We start from the raw sequence: 15,972 nt of genomic DNA, 5'->3' as shown, positions 1-15,972 counted from the left end.
GTATCAAATACATGCGAGCGAGGCCTGCTATGAATCGGTTCAGGATGGTAGAGGGCTCTTCCATTAATCGTACTGAAGTTTTTCATAAGCTAATTTCTCTTTCATTAACCGAATATTATGACATTTACCCTCTATTTGGATGAAGTAATTGAAAATTACATAGAATTGTAAAATGACAGAATTTATATTTCCATCATTTTAATTTTTGGCAACTGAAGATTTCAGTGTTTAGATTTATGCATGTCGAATTTTGTAAATGACAGAATTTTGTAAATAGCACTATGGAAATTGTGAAATGACGCCTATATTTGTGGAAATTAAACTCGGAAATTTGATGCCCTAATTTCCACGGTTTTTTCCTCACGTCATTTAATAAATTCCACGCTTAAGTTGTCAAATAAGGGAATTGTCAATTTCTCTTCTTAAATTCCCGACTTTTAGCCAAATTCTAAGTTATTTTCCTTCATCCAAACGAAGGATAAGAGAGACAAATATTCGATTTGGGTTGGTTCGGTAGGTCAATAGCACCGTTTAACAAAAAAACATACTAATTATTTGGAAACACAAGTTTCTGAACAAATATTTCAATTCTCCATGTAAAATTTTTTATTTTTTTTTAAAGTCTAATTTGTTCAAGTATGAAATCAAATAACCTAAGAAACATAAAAAAAATACATACTAAAATAGCAAATAATGTTACAAAATAACATAAAATTAGTTTAAATTGAGATGTCTTACATGTAGTATTTAAATGATACTGCAAGGAAAAAGTGTCATTATGAGAGTCACATTCATAATTTACCTACAACATATGCACCTAGGTTCAAACTAACAACATAAACTAAATGAATTAAACAAAATCTAAAACAGAAAAAGTATGATGGTCTATAACAATTATTTGGAGTAATTATGTTCAATATAATTTCCATATCACAGAAACCCATGCGAGTATGAATTTTCTAAATAAAGCATAGATAAACACATAAACAAGGAAACCCATATTATTTATCTATATATATAAAGCAAAAGGCAGAGAATGGTGAAATATTCAAAATACCCGAAAATGCCCTTGGTTAATGCAAACATTAAGAATTGAAATTATTAATTAAATGAGGATAATATGGTAAATTCATAATTTTTCGTATTAAAAAAATTAAAATTAAAAGAAAATTCAGATAATGGGTCCTATTTTTATGGAACACAAATATCCATTATCTTTTTTAATTCTAAAATAAATTTAAATTTTTTTAAAAAAAAACCTCTCACATGCGCGGAAGCGCGTGCAGAGAGGCTAGTGTATTGTAAACACAAAACCTTCATATCCATCCACTAATAAGTTGACACACATATTAGTATTTAAATAATAAATTAATTATAAATATCAGTTTCGTATGGATTTTCATCGGGTTAGGGGTATTTTTACCCAATCTTTGAACTAAACGTTTCGGTACAGATCATATCAGAAGAATTAGAAATAAAATAATAATAATTTAACCACTGATACACGAATTTTTCAGTTGAGATACCCACCCCTAATGTCAGCGTAGTGGAGTGGTGATTGAACCCAAAACACTATCTGGCACACACTTGGATTATTTATTCTTTTGTTCTAGAAAAACCCATAGCATATTTATAAAAAAAAAAAAAAAAACAAAGGATCTCAGCTACAATTTAAAAAGGCTTTTTTATTTCAAATCATCGCAAAGATTCGTAAAACTATTACCCTTTATCTTTAAGCTTTTTTTGTTAAATTAATGGTCCTTAAGGTTACTCTCTCCAATTTGATGAAGATTTTATTGGATTGTATTTGAAAGAGTTACGTTGAAAGACGGGTGAGTCAAAGGATAACATAGGTTCCTCTCCATACGAATCCGAGCTATTAGACATGTCAGGTCCACTCACAAACCCATCGAAGCACGCTTCTCGACCATGTCCAGGGCAAAGGTCAACCATTACCCAGCCGATCAAAAGACCTAGGCTTGTCCCAAATGCTGGTTTGAGTTAGGATCATGCAAGAGCCCCTTAGTTTCGTCTCTAGTTCGATCTCGTCTTGGCACCCTTAACCATGTTGGATCACTATCCACTTCATTTCCGATTGTCACCATTGAGGATGTCGACCCTGATAATGAGTCCATTCGTTATAGCGACATCAAGATTTGGAGGCTTGCCTTCAGAGGTCGAACTAGAAGCACCTTACAACGAGTGAAGGGCTATTGCACGATCCTGAGGAATGTGACATCGTTCTAGGTTGCCTTCTCCATCCTAGTGACATTAGGGAATGGAAAGACTTGGATGATCATGACGTTGCATTACTGCAGGGGCACCGCTTAATTTCGGTATGCTTTAATATTGTTTGACTTGTTTACTAATTTATGAAAATGTTTTGCTGATGGCTGAACTTCGTTTGGTGGAGTTGTCTAGGGCATAGAGGTGCAAGGATGAACTTGACCACATGATCAAGTCTCACAAGCAATTAGAGCAACAAATTAAAGCGAGACTAAATTGACGAAAGGGAAGGATAAGATTTCTCACCACTTGGAGATCTACAGACCTGAGATCAATTTTATGTTATTTTATTTTGTTGTATAATTGATTTTATGTTGTAAATTTTATTATTATTAATTTTATTGTGAAATTATTATAAATTACTATATTAACCATACCACATTATTAAAATTGATGGAATTATGGATGAAGATGACGATATGGGAAAACTTGGTCAAGGAGCAATGTGGGCCACTTTGTCTTTTAGGGGCAATGTAGGATTTGACTATTGTTTCAGGGATTCTATTTAGCTCTCCACCGTGGATTTACCGACTCAACCGGAGATGCACTTATGTTTTTACATAGTTAAAAAAAAAGAAAAAAAGAGAGGCTAAAAGTCACTTTTTGTCCATGTAGTTTGGCACTTCAACCACTTTTGATCCTATAGTTTCAATTCCGTCAATTTTGACCCTGTAGTTTCGTATTTGTAGCAATTCTAGGACTAGTTAGTATTCCTGTCAATTTCTTTGACAGTGCAATGAGCAATTTCATCAACCCAAAATCCTTGAGCATAGAAGCTTGTCTGAAACTCCCCCTAATTTCATATCAGGGCTTGAAATTGGTCATTTAGATTTAAGATTCTTCAAAAATTGGGATTAGTGGTTGAATTTCGAGCCCTAATATGAAATGGGGAGAATTTCAAACAAGCTTTTACATTCAAAGGTTTTGGGTTTACGGAATTGCCTCTTGCATTGTTAAAAAAATTGTCAAGAATACTAACATGTCCTTGAATTGCTACAAATACAAAACTACAATGGCAAAATTGACAGGTCAAAAGTATTTGAAGTGTCAAACTACATGCACCAAAAGTGACTTTTGGCCCAAAAAAATATTAATATATACAACCCCCCAATTTTGTTTACATTCATATATAACCACCCAAAACCCAAAACCCTAAATACAAGGCTCTCATAGCACACAACCAAAGCCCCGAATTCACAGAGAAGATGAATCACATAGCAGCAATGGAAGAACAATTGGTATCAGAGAGAATAAAACAAAAGCTAAACCAAGTAAATCTTGCTGCCCAAACCCATCTCTCTCCCGTCCAAGACCATGTCAATTTCACCCTTCAGGTATATATATTTGATGAGCATGTAATCGTTATGTTTTTTTATTGGTTTTCGATGGATTTTATTATAAAAGTGTCCTTTGTATGTTATGGATTCGACGTTACTACTCCATTATCAGCTGTCTGGTAACACCAAAAAGATGGTTATGTTTTTGTTATTGAGCTGCGTTTGGTTGCTGAGAAAACGTAGTAGGAAAATTGATAGATTCAGTTTGCAATTTGATTACTGATGCTAGAGGAAACAGAAAATCATTCAAATTTGCGGTCTGGGGCTTCCTTTTATTCTTCTTCTTTTCATTTTATTTGATTTTATCAGTCTTTGTTGTATCCAAATATCAAAAAGCTGAACCAAAGAAACCCAATATTTGATTCTTAGTTTATAATATACTAAGCATTAATATGGTTTCCTGATTTTCTGCTAAGACTTGGGATGCGAACTTGGTGATACATTGCCTCTGTGATCACTGGTAATATTTTTCCACTCACATTTTAGTTGATGAATTTTTGCAGCAAGCCTACTTCAAATGTGCATATGAGTGTTTTGATAGGAGAAGAAGTCAACAAGAGATAAGCAATTGTGTCGAAAATTGCAGTGTTCCTGTTGTGACTGCTCAACAGAGAGTTGAGGGTGAGATGGCCAGGTTTCAAGTAAGTACATTTTTTTCCTGCATCTCTCAGTGGTGAAACTCCTTCCATTTTCTAGCTTATTATGTTTTGAAGTAATGCATGCTATAGGAGGTCTCTGTCTAAGATCTTAGGATGATACTTGACAGATAAATGAATTTGAAGGAGAGGAGTATATTTATGTGTGTGTGTGTGTTCCATTATGATTTGATTTCTGATTCAATGAGATATTATCTTGTTTGTTTTTTATTTATGCAACCCCATCTATATGTTCTTGTTGTTTCTCAATCCTCTTGATATAAGCAAAAGCAGAAACAAACTTTATGAAATGATGTCCCAGTAACAGTGTACTGTATTTCTTTCTTTATCAAACCTTTAAATATCGACTACTAGGTTGCAAATGCTACTTACATTCACCTGCGTCTCAAAGCTAATTAGGAAATCAAACAAAATGTGTAAGAAAAGTGAAAGTTATAAAGCATAGAGTTTGCTCAACTTTATGGGTGAAAATCGTAAAGAAAATATTTCAATGAATCAACTTCAGGATTGTGAGAATCTTTATACAAACAGTAGGAGGATCCTTAATCTAATTATTGGCTAAAGAGCTACCCTTTCCTCCCCTATAACTAACTCTTCCGGGTGATAAGCAGTGTTTTCAAAGGCATGCTTTGATATTTATCAATCAGCATGGTGCAGGTCATTGAACTCTTTCGTTATTTTTTAGTTTAGTGCTGAATTTCTTAGTGTCATCAAATTAATTGAAAGTGCAATGAAAAAGTTGAGTGCAATATTTTAATGTTGTCAATGCGTGCCCTCATCAATTACAGAAGTTTTTCATTTTCAGCTCTGAACTGAGTTATCAATCATGCCCTTAGTTGTGTGACCCTTAATACTGCTGATGAGTGTATGGAGAACATAATCTGTTACATAGCATATGTAATATTATCAATTTTAATTTCAAAGTTCAGAGGTGATTATGATGATGATCTCACATCCTCTCATAAGCAGTGTTTTCTATATTTGTGTTCACTTTATTTTCCTGAATATTTGTGCTTCAATTTTTTTTTAAAATCTTAATACTTGGTGACGCATAAACCAGATACAATTATGCACACTGAAGTATGTTTTCAGGTTGTCATTCTAGCAAACTACTTCTTGCTCATGAAAATTCTTATGTTGGATGCAGGAGAGGTTGAGTAGGGCATTGATGGTCTGTCAAGACAAGCATGATGTAGCTAAGCAACAAAAGGCCACAAATACACTGAACAATTTGGAGTCATGTGTTGAAGAGGCAACCCAAGAGAGCATAAAGACACTGCCACATCTTGCCGAAACATTGAAGGCTTCCTTGTCGATCAACAGTTCAGTGAGTAATAATTAACCTATCAGCCCGTGAGAATTGATAACGGATATCAAATTTTTTGATGCCTGAAGGCAAAGAAACAGTCATCTACTTTTTTGCAATTTATCTTTTGTTATGGGGAGGCAACCCCTGAGACCCGTCTTGTCGATCATGAAATGCGGTGTGCATAAATGGAAGTGAAAATAACTAGACATTTGGTTCATCTCAAAATTGGTTTGGTAGAGCGCATTTGCACCTCTAGATTACTGATTTAGTTTTCCTGCATGCTGATTTATGCAACAAGAGTAAGCTGGCACTCTCTTAAGCAAGCAAGACTAGGTCACCATTATAACATAAATGAGAATCTAGCAATTGAAATTCCCGTAAAGTACTATAATATGATCACCCACTAACTACAGTATTGAAGGGATACTTGGTTGGAATGATTCTAAGGAATGTCAATAGTCGTTCAATTTCCCAGTTGGACATGGCATGCTCTGTTTTATATTTCTTTATTTACAAGGGGCCTAAACCAAAAAAAATTCTGTATCCATGTGGTATGCTGACGTGGTTTGTTGAATTCGCTCATTGTAACACATGTACAATTGTGTATCCGATACATCATGTGGTATATATATATATATATATATATATATATATATATATATTTTAGAGAAATAAACAGATTCATTCAGATCCAAACACTATAGAGGCAAATACAAAATATACATGAAGAACATTGCCCCGGAGGAGGGTTCTTGCAAACAATAAACCATACAAATAAGCAAGACAATACAATTAAGTTTCTTCAAAAAAAAAAAAAAAAAAAAAAAAACACTCTCAAGAACATATCATCTTCCTGGTCACTAAGCTTAAAGAAAAACTTCTGGGCCAGTGGAGGATTAGACTCATCTTGTAATGCCCCAATTTTACTATTTTACTCTCGAATTACCAAGAAGCAGGCCAAATAGCAATGACGGCAAGAGAGGCAACAATGTTATTGTTGGGACCAAGAGTAGAAAATGAGCCCGTTAGAGCACTTCCACCCATTTGTCATGGTAAAGGGCTATTACTATTCACATTAATAGCGGCAGCCCTTGTAAAAGGCTTGTGGTGTGGGATGAGATATGAGTAGAAGATTTGTATAGAGTTTTGGTGTGGGAAGTGAAAAATATGACTAAGTATTTATTTTAAAAAAATCTGAAAATTTTAGTACTTTTAAAAAAAAAAATTTAGATTTTAAAAAAATTTTTGTTGGTTGCTGATGTCAGCAAACCCAGGCTTGTGCAAAGGCTAGTTGTGCCTGAGGGCCAGCCCAGGCTTGTGGGCCCCACACCCAGCTCGGGTAAAAGTGGCCTGCTGGAACGCCATTTTTCATCTTGGGCCTCCCCTTGCCCCAGCCTGAGCGCAACGGTGTAGTTGCTCTTAAGAACCATTTGGGTTTTTGATGAGTTTTGTGCAGAAGATTAGGTCCAAGGGAAGAAATACGTGTTGGAGTTGACCAAGATATGGATCCAAGTAATTTCAGCTCAAACCTATCTCGTCCCTTATTTAAAAGATTCGACATTTTACTGTCCCATGCCTAAATTTTTGGGCTGGGCTGGGATGGGCTGACGTTTCAAATGTCAAGGCTTGGGTCCACACAATGGGTCAAGCGTAGACAGTCTTGGTTGGTCAGGTCGATTCGAGTCTTTTTTTATTTATTTAAAAAAATCATTTATAAATTTTTTATTACAAAGGAATGCGAGCATCACCATCAATCAATGGGGATTTAGAGAGATTGAGAAAATTGGAGCTTGAAATTTGAGAGAATATAAAGGAATAAGAGCACCGCCAAAGGAATTAGGATTGAGAGAGATTGGAAATTTTGAGCTTGAAATTTGAGAGAATAAAGCTTGACTAGTTAGAAAATTGAGTAAAAAACTATAGTATTTATTTCATTCATAGGCAGATTGGGTCGGGCCTAGAGGGGATCAACAGTTCAGCTTGCGGCCAGGCTTATGCTTTCAAACTCTTAGCCCAAACCCTACCAAATCTTAGAACATGTTGGACTAGGCCGAGAGAACGTAAACAATGAGTTGAGCCGGACTTTACCCCATATAGTCTCAAGCTACCCAATTAGGCTCATGAGCCGCAGGCCAAATGACGATTGCTAGGTAGCAATAACAATAATGAGCATAGACTTAATCACATTGACAAATCAAGAGATGAGTTTTTTGCACAATTAAAACCATTGACTTAATCAGGTTGTTATTTAACTGCAATCATTATGTATTAGGAAACGATTTAGTATGTAGATAGGTAATAATTCACTGAATAGGTTGCATATTATATGGATTTCAAAACACATTAACTAGACCATTGCGTCTCAGTATTAAAAAGCAAGAAAAAACCATTACCTTGGGGCTGTAATCTGTCCCTATATGGATCAAACAAAGAGAAATAAGCAAAAGATTTAAGAAACAAAGGTTTGGAGTAGATATTCATGAATCCAAATATGATACATTTTCTAAGTCTAAAATTCGTGCAGGCCCCTTGTTAGCTAGCTCTCAATCCCATCCTTGGTGTGGTGTTGAAGAGCCACACCTTAAATCTAACACAAACTCTCCAGGCAACCTCACCATTACCCTCATGAAGAATGACCAACAGTGGTATCAATCCAAAACAAAAGTTGGTGAAGACTTTCTGAGAGTGAATACTGTAGAAAACAAGACATGGTACAGATGAAGAAACATCACACAACATGTTCAGTTTGGACACAAACAAGTGGAGGCTTGGGTTTCGGTTGTGTTGGTGTTTTTGTTGGTACGAGCTCCAACACGAACATCTAGCTTTAGAATCACCAAGAAGCATGACAAAATAGCCATGATCGCAAAAGAGGCAACAATGTTATTGCGTGGATTGGATTAGAAAATGAGATAGTTTTTGTGTGCAACGTGTAGAATAAGATAGTTTTTTTTTAAAAAGGAAAAGCATATATATTGTAAGTATAGTTGGTTTTCTTTTTGCCAAAATAGAAAAAAAAAAGAAGTAACAATTTCATTACCATGTCTTTTTTAGTTATTATACACACTAAAAACACTTCTGATAAAACTTCACCAAACACTTTGACTAGTAAAAGCACATTAGAAACGATTTTTTTAAAAGTACATTAATACCAAACTAACTATAAGGGCTCGTTTATGACTGCTTCTTCTGCTCATGAGTGCTTCTAACAAGAGTGCTTGTATTAGAAAAATCTTGAGTTTTCATAAAAAAATCCAAGTGCTTTCTAGAAAAACACTTTGGAGTGTTTCCTAAAGAAGCACATAGCAGTGCTTCTCCAGAAAGCGTTTTTATGATCCAAAAACGCTTCTAAACTTTTTTGTCAAATGCTGTCAAAAGCACTTTTATTTGTCATAAAGTGCTTTTAATCTTTCTAGAAGCACTCTCAAACAAGACCTTATTTGGATTTTTGATGAGTTTTCGAGTGAAAATTGGGTCCAAGAGAAGAAATAAGTGCTGTAGTGGACCAAGCCCATGCCCAACTAAATACACTTTTCCCACAGCTTTTCGTTTGATCTTCACAGCTCGTGAAGATTTCAGTCGGTAAACCAAGAATGAAGCCCATGAAAAAGTCAAGGTCATGATGGAGCTGCGGGAAAGTCAAGCTCGAGATGAAGCTTGACAGCGTCGTCAAGGCAGAGGACATGTGGGTTCTGAATTTGGGGCAGCAGTGCGAAGGGAGAGAGAGGAGTATATTTTTTGCGGGAATGTATCAATAAAATAATAAAATAATAAAATATGAGTATATTTTTTTGGCTTTTTATCACAAATAGTCCTTAACGTTTACAAAATTATCACAAATGGTCCTTAAGGTTTTTTTGTGACATTAATAGTCCTTAACGTTAGGGATTTTTATCACAAATGGTCTATGTCATTAGAAATTCTGTTAAGTGTATGATGTGGAAGATAAGTGGAGCCCATATGTCCAATCACATAGTGACATGTGGATCAAATAAATAAATAAATATTTTTTTAATGAAAATCCATTTAGCCTCTCTCTCTCTTTTTCCCTCTGCCCTCTCTCTCTCTCCGCCCCAAAGATACCTGCAACTTCCACAGGCAGGGTATAGTCATGGACATCCTCTTAAGGCTCTCTGTCAAGACCCTCTTCAGCTGCAGGTGCGTGTGCAAGGCGTGACTTTTTATAATCTCTGACCCTCAGTTTACTCATACCCATGCTTCAAGATCACCCTTTGGCATCTTGATCGAGACCTTCCTCCCTCCCCCTCTAACAAAACCAATGGAACTTTATTTTACCCATCTGGAAGTAGAAGCATGTGCTGCTCCTGGTTCAGATTGCAGCTCGAGGAAATAACGTTTTCTCCCGAAAATATTCTACAGCCAGTTGACGCCGCCATGCCAGAATTTCGCTTGATAAACTCATGTAATGGTCTGCTTTGTTTTGGAGCTAATGAAGGCTTTCTCCTGTTTGTGTGCAACCCTGTTTTGGGGGAGTACATCACCATTCCACCTGCTAATAGAAACGACAAGTGGCTTATTGTTGGACTTGGTTTTTGCATTGGGACCAATGTGTACAAGGTGTTTCAGTTGAACAACCCGGACACTGAGGCTGAGATTTACACCATTGGCGCAGGAGGAGCATGGAGAAGCATTGGACCCCCTCCTCCTGGGGATTTTAATAACTTATTGTTCAATAATTTTCTTCATGGAGCTGTTCATTGGATTCCCTATGGTGGTAGAAGTACAAGTTCCCAGGTTATACAATCTTTCGACTTTGAAAGAGAACAATTTCGGCCATTATCACTACCTAGTTTGCTAGCAAAGAATGAATTTCTGTATAGTTTGACATTGGAAGTGCTAGGCGGAAACAAAATAGAATTTTTATTTTAAAAAAATTATTTATTTATTTATATTTCATCCACATGTCACAATGTGATTGGATATGTGGACTCCACTTATCTTCCACATCATACACTTAACAGAATTTCTAACGGCAAGGACCATTTGTGATAAAAAGTTATAACGTTAAGGACTATTAATGTCACAAAAAAACCTCAAGGATTATGCGTGATAATTTTGTAAACGTTAAGGACCATTTGTGATAAAAAGCATATTTTTTTTTATAGAAGAAAATAACTTTTAAAAAAGATTATTAAAACAACGATACCCGCCGAAACCATCCACCGCCTCCTCCCAGACCTCCCAGCCACCATTCCCAACGATACCCGATCACTTCTCCGACACATACCAAAATCAAGCTTAACAAAGCTATTGGGGACGTGAGATCCAGCTGGTTTTGAAGCCACAGGAGGCGCGAATGTCGAAATTGGGGACGAACTCGGAGGGTAGGCCTTGGTAGGCTGCCCAGCAGGATTCGGAGGCATTGCGTGGGGGGTTCATATGGCAGCCGTCACATTGAATGCATTGAGAAGTAGTCTTCTTCTCCAAAAAAAATTTGTCTCGGGTTGTTGCTGGTTTCTTTCAAAGGTTAGTTTCTTCTTTTTCTTGGTCTTTCATTCATTATTATTGGGTTTGATTGTCGTTTGCAGTGGCAACAAATACAAATTCATCTGGTATGTAGTGAACTGGTGGGTTGGTTAATAATTTGATTGTTGTATAATCTATTTCTTCTTGAATGCTTGCTGTCGTATTTCGTCCTTTTAGTCAGCACTAGCATAACTATAGCTTTATATCATTTTCGCCTGTAAGATGTTCGATAAAATGTCTAGCTCAGATTGTGTTCTAGAGCAATGCCATTTTTGTTGTTTTTCAAGCAGATAATTTGGGAAGCTAATTGCTGAGGTCGTTTCTCTTTTCTTTGTTTTTTTAAGGCTGAGGAAAGATGGAATTCTGTTCCAATTGTGGCATCATTAGACATAAATCAATATTTCTTATTTAAAAAAAGAAAGAAATTGTCATTCCCCGGTCCAGAATTACTTACTTTATTAAGTTCATGTATTTGATGGCTTCCTTCCTTCTCATATGACAAATGACAATAGTTGTTTTGTGGGAATGTTTTGTTGTTTATTCAAGTGTTGATTTTTCCTTTTGCAGTTGTACTGTTTGGGCACAAAGTCTTGCCCTTTAGGCTACCAAAACACACAATGTAATGAAATGTAAGAATGCTGCTGATCTCATCTATATTTACCAAGAAGAATTATGGTCTGGTTTTTTCTATTTGTTAAAGTTGGTGGGTTTGGTTTCCTCCGTGGGTGTCAGCACGGATTTAATTACCAGCACAAGCGTGGTCTTGTGAATGTGAAGTTGAAATGGGTGAAAGATAGGGGATTGGATGCTGTCGTGACTGCTGAGAGAGATCTCAAAGCTGCCTGTATTCTTGTTTCCATTATCTCATCCTCACCTCAGTGCTGCCTCCCCATATACCGTCTCTCTTGCCATCGTGGACAACTCAGTCTTCCTTGTGATCTGAAGCTCTCCACTTTTATTAGGAAATTTCCTTCTGTTTTTGTTGAGTCCCACACATTTTGGAGTGGAGGTGCTCGTGTCCCATGCTTTAGCTTGACTCCTGAAGCCCTACAACTCTACCATGAGGAACTCAATGTCCTTCAGCAGAATCAGATGGATCTCATTAATAGGCTTCAAAAACTGCTCATGCTTACCCAGGGTTGGACCCTTCCTTTACAAACCCTTGACCAACTGAAATGGGACCTGGGCTTGCCATATGATTACCAGCACTCAGTCATTCCACATCACCCTGACCTATTCTCTTTCATCCGCCTCCCCGATGACCGTGTTGGCTTGAAGCTCTTATCCTGGGATGAGGACCTCGCTGTCTCCCAATTGCAAAAGAATTCTGCTATACAACAGAAGGAAGAAGATGCAAGAAGTGGCTGTTTAGCTTTTCCTGTTGGATTTACGAGGGGTTTTGGATTGAAGAGAAAATGCATGGAGTGGTTGAAAGAGTGGCAGACCCTCCCTTATACTTCGCCGTACTCTGATGCCTCTTATTTAGACCCTCGTACAGATGTATCGGAGAAGAGGATTGTAGGGGTTTTTCATGAGCTTCTTCAACTAACTATACACAAGAAAACTGAGCGTAAGAATGTGAGCAACCTTCGTAAACCTTTGGCCCTACCCCAGAAGTTCACTAAAGTGTTTGAGCGCCATCCAGGTATTTTCTACATTTCAAAAAAGTGTGCCACTCAAACTGTCATTCTAAGGGAAGCCTATAACCATCAACAACTCTTGCAAAAACACCCCACTGTAGATTTGAGGGAAAGATTTGCAAGGCTGTTAAGAAAAGGGCTCCTGGATAGGAGCAAAGGTTTATACAAGAAGAGTAAAGGTGATGGTGTAGAAGTGGATCCACATGTTGATGATATTGGTAATAACCAATCCAGTTCCGAAGAGGAGTCAGTTAACAAATTGTTTTATGAGTACGACTCTGATAAACCAGACGAACCTAGGATTCAGTTGTGAAGGGGGTTGGGTCCAGAGAGGACTAATATCTTCTGGACACCATATCTTGGATTAATCTCATGATCATCAGCGAGCTGAGAAGATGGGTAGCAGTGGATTCTATGTACAAAGAACATAATTGTGCAGTTGATTCTGAAACTGAATTATGATGATCACAATTAGGTTGATGAGTAAGAGGATGAGGATGAGGATGGTGGTGTAGTTGGTTGATAATACCATTGGTGGGATTGAAGATGAGTTTGGTATTACTGGTAGCAGATGCGAGTAAAAGTAAAAGGAAGATGACCATCAAATCTTCTAGCCTTATCCCTGTTTTCAAGGGCCCAACAAACCAGACCTGAGAGACAAATCAACACTTAATTAGAGACGAAGAAATTTGAATTGAACAAGAAAGTTGTGTGATTGTTCAAAATAGTATTTCTGTGAAGTGGATATTGGCCAAGAAGCAACAACAAGACGGTATATTTAAGGTCTTTCTTACAACGGCTTTGGGCAGTCAAGAGTTGAATGAGTGATTAAGGATTTGTAAGAGATGAGTGAAAGTGAGGTTAGAGTTATAATATATGGGATTTGGTTTTACAGTGGTTATATTTTCCATTATTATTTCTCTTTATAGTTTCCATTATTATTTCTCTTCTCTTTGCTGCCACACAAAGTTGATTTTTATTTTATTTTGGTAAAAAATATCATATTTAACATGACCATGGAATATTGGAGACAGCAGTAACATCCCTCGTGAATTGTATCCTTTCTGCCATTCATCCTTTAACTCTCATATTAAGTTTGGCTGCATGCTTTTCCTTTTATCTTCTTTTGCTAACATGGTATCGTTTCTGCAGCATTCTTGCTATGCTTTAATAGCTATACATATGCAAAATATGTTCGCTCATTCATTCTCCTTTAGGCTAGGCTTATTTGATCTTTTTATGAATGATTCTTTTTGTGGTAAAAATACGAGTTATTTAATTACTTTGTACACTAGTTTTGAACTGATATGATTTTACCCCACCTCTGTTTTTGCAGTCCAGATATTTCTTATTTTGTCTAACCAGAGGTCTTCTGCTGTATTGGTAGTCATTAGAAATGAAAAGCACCTGCTTCTAATTTTGATTTTCCTGGTCGTTACTTCAAGTGCCACCACCATGTGAAAATTGAAATCAAGACATACCAATTCATTAGTGCCTATAGAGACTCTAAAGAAAGGATTTATGCATGTGCTCATTACTGCCATGGCAGAAAATAATGTTGATAACTTAAATGCTGGGGAAATCAGTTATATATACACTGGTGATTTCCACTATTTTTGTTTCCTGATAGCTGTTTATATTCCATTTTTATGCTCTACTGTATTGAAAAAAGAGCAAAGCCATCATTCTTCTTTTCAAGATTGAGAGAACTGATTTTAAAAGGGGTTACTGCTAAAGTATAAATAAATGGTTGATTATCATGCTTCTGTTCTTTAAGTTTTTGAAGATATAGATTGATTATACTTCATATGTATTCTGCAAATTTGTATCCTATCAAGAGTAGGCTGAAATCTACTACATGCCTTGGAATCGGAAATTGAGTTTAATTCAATGTCATTGTGTCCTGTGCGGTGTGTCCTGTGTGGTGCTGTCTTAAACTCTTCAGATAGTTGTTATTCGGACATTTACCGATCAGACAGTTTCTTGTCATTAGACATTTACTGCGAATGCAAAATTTTGTGCTAGCTTAACGTTAGATTTGGACAAGTGATTATAATCCTCCATAAAAAAAATTCATGGAGAGAAAAAGACCATGATATCATTTTCGTGTTGCCATGAACCTTTTTTTTTGTTTTTTGGTCTGGCGGACAGTTTTTTTTGGTTTATTATCAATCACAAGGAGAGTACTGTGCAGAACATAGTAGTTGATAGTTACACTAAACCATGTGCTCCCTTTAGGACAGATGTATAATTTCAACCTGGTTTGTCATATACCAGCATTCAGTCATTCCACAATTTCACTGAAATGGGACCCGTTGTCTTCTTGCTCACTATAATGCGAAGTTCATTGGCAAGGTATGATTTAAATTGAAAATTTCTGTTGGTTATAGTTTAAATAGCTCTGCTGATAAGATGTTTGATATAGTGTCTAGCTCAGGTTCTGTTCCAGAACAATGTCATTTTCATCATTTTCCAAGTACAACATTGCGGAAAGCTATTTATGAATTATTGTTGTTTGTTAATTTGTTTCAGACCTGAGGAAACCATAGGAATCTGTTTCAGTTGTGGTATAATTACAAACTAGGCGTAGAAGGCCATGTAAGAGGTTTGCAACTGGTAATTCAAGAGTGAATCTATTAGAAGTGGATGGGCCTTCTCAGAACTCAAACTACGGATTTTAATTTAATTTTAGATAGAAGTTGCTTTCACTGAAGCTTTGATTCTCATTGTTTTGCTAAGATAGTGGCATTCAAGACGGCTATATGAAAGTCCTATGCAAGAACTGGGTTTTGTTCACTGTTATTCTCCCTTGTTTATTGCCTGGCTGAACTCCAAATTCTGCTGTAAAATGTAAACAACCTGTTTGATTTTGGATAAGTTATAGATATAGTAGATCTACATTAAAGGCTCTGTTTTAATCAATTCTTCTTTCTAATTCCAAATATATCCTAACTCATAGCTCTTTGGTAATTTCGCTCATATTGAGACGCAATCTAGCATGTTAGATTTTAACTCGAGTTGCATGTACTTTCTCCTTCTGATGATGTTAACTATATTTATTGAGTATCTTCTTTTTATCTTTGAATTCTGGACTCTTCTTACAAGTTAACCTTCACTCTTGTATGATTCTTTGTCATGAACACTACCGGTTTCATCGACTCTCACATTAGGCCCTCGCTGACCCGACTTTACCCTGATGTATATGTAGGGTTTAAACCATGTTTGATCCAGTCAGTTTTAATGAGCTCATGTTCTAA

At 36.4% G+C, this 15,972-nt stretch overlaps 3 protein-coding genes and 1 long non-coding RNA gene across 4 annotated transcripts; all 4 read left to right on the top strand.

Annotated features, from left to right (window-relative positions):
- Window positions 3,424–5,813, top strand: LOC18790840 (protein FAM136A). Its single transcript, XM_007225924.2, has 3 exons — window positions 3,424–3,620; window positions 4,127–4,264; window positions 5,427–5,813. The coding sequence occupies exons 1-3, from the start codon at window positions 3,492–3,494 to the stop codon at window positions 5,619–5,621; spliced, it is 462 nt and encodes a 153-aa protein (XP_007225986.1). The 5' UTR covers window positions 3,424–3,491; the 3' UTR covers window positions 5,622–5,813.
- LOC18788930 (F-box protein At3g07870) lies at window positions 9,903–10,478 on the top strand. The gene has a single exon (XM_007224369.2). The coding sequence runs from the start codon at window positions 9,903–9,905 to the stop codon at window positions 10,476–10,478; it is 576 nt and encodes a 191-aa protein (XP_007224431.2).
- On the top strand, window positions 10,645–13,776 carry LOC18788150 (protein ROOT PRIMORDIUM DEFECTIVE 1). Its single transcript, XM_007222374.2, has 2 exons — window positions 10,645–11,075; window positions 11,643–13,776. Exon 2 carries the CDS (start codon window positions 11,748–11,750, stop codon window positions 13,026–13,028), a length of 1,281 nt encoding a protein of 426 aa, XP_007222436.1. The 5' UTR covers window positions 10,645–11,075; window positions 11,643–11,747; the 3' UTR covers window positions 13,029–13,776.
- LOC109946650 lies at window positions 14,053–15,633 on the top strand. Its single transcript, XR_002269749.1, has 2 exons — window positions 14,053–15,070; window positions 15,248–15,633. It is a non-coding gene; the product is annotated as an uncharacterized LOC109946650 (long non-coding RNA).

Source organism: Prunus persica, chromosome G1, assembly GCF_000346465.2.
Source record: "Prunus persica cultivar Lovell chromosome G1, Prunus_persica_NCBIv2, whole genome shotgun sequence".
NCBI classification, from domain to species: Eukaryota; Viridiplantae; Streptophyta; class Magnoliopsida; order Rosales; family Rosaceae; genus Prunus; species Prunus persica.
Note: the sequence above shows the minus strand (reverse complement) of the source record. Positions and strands in the feature narration are given on the sequence as shown.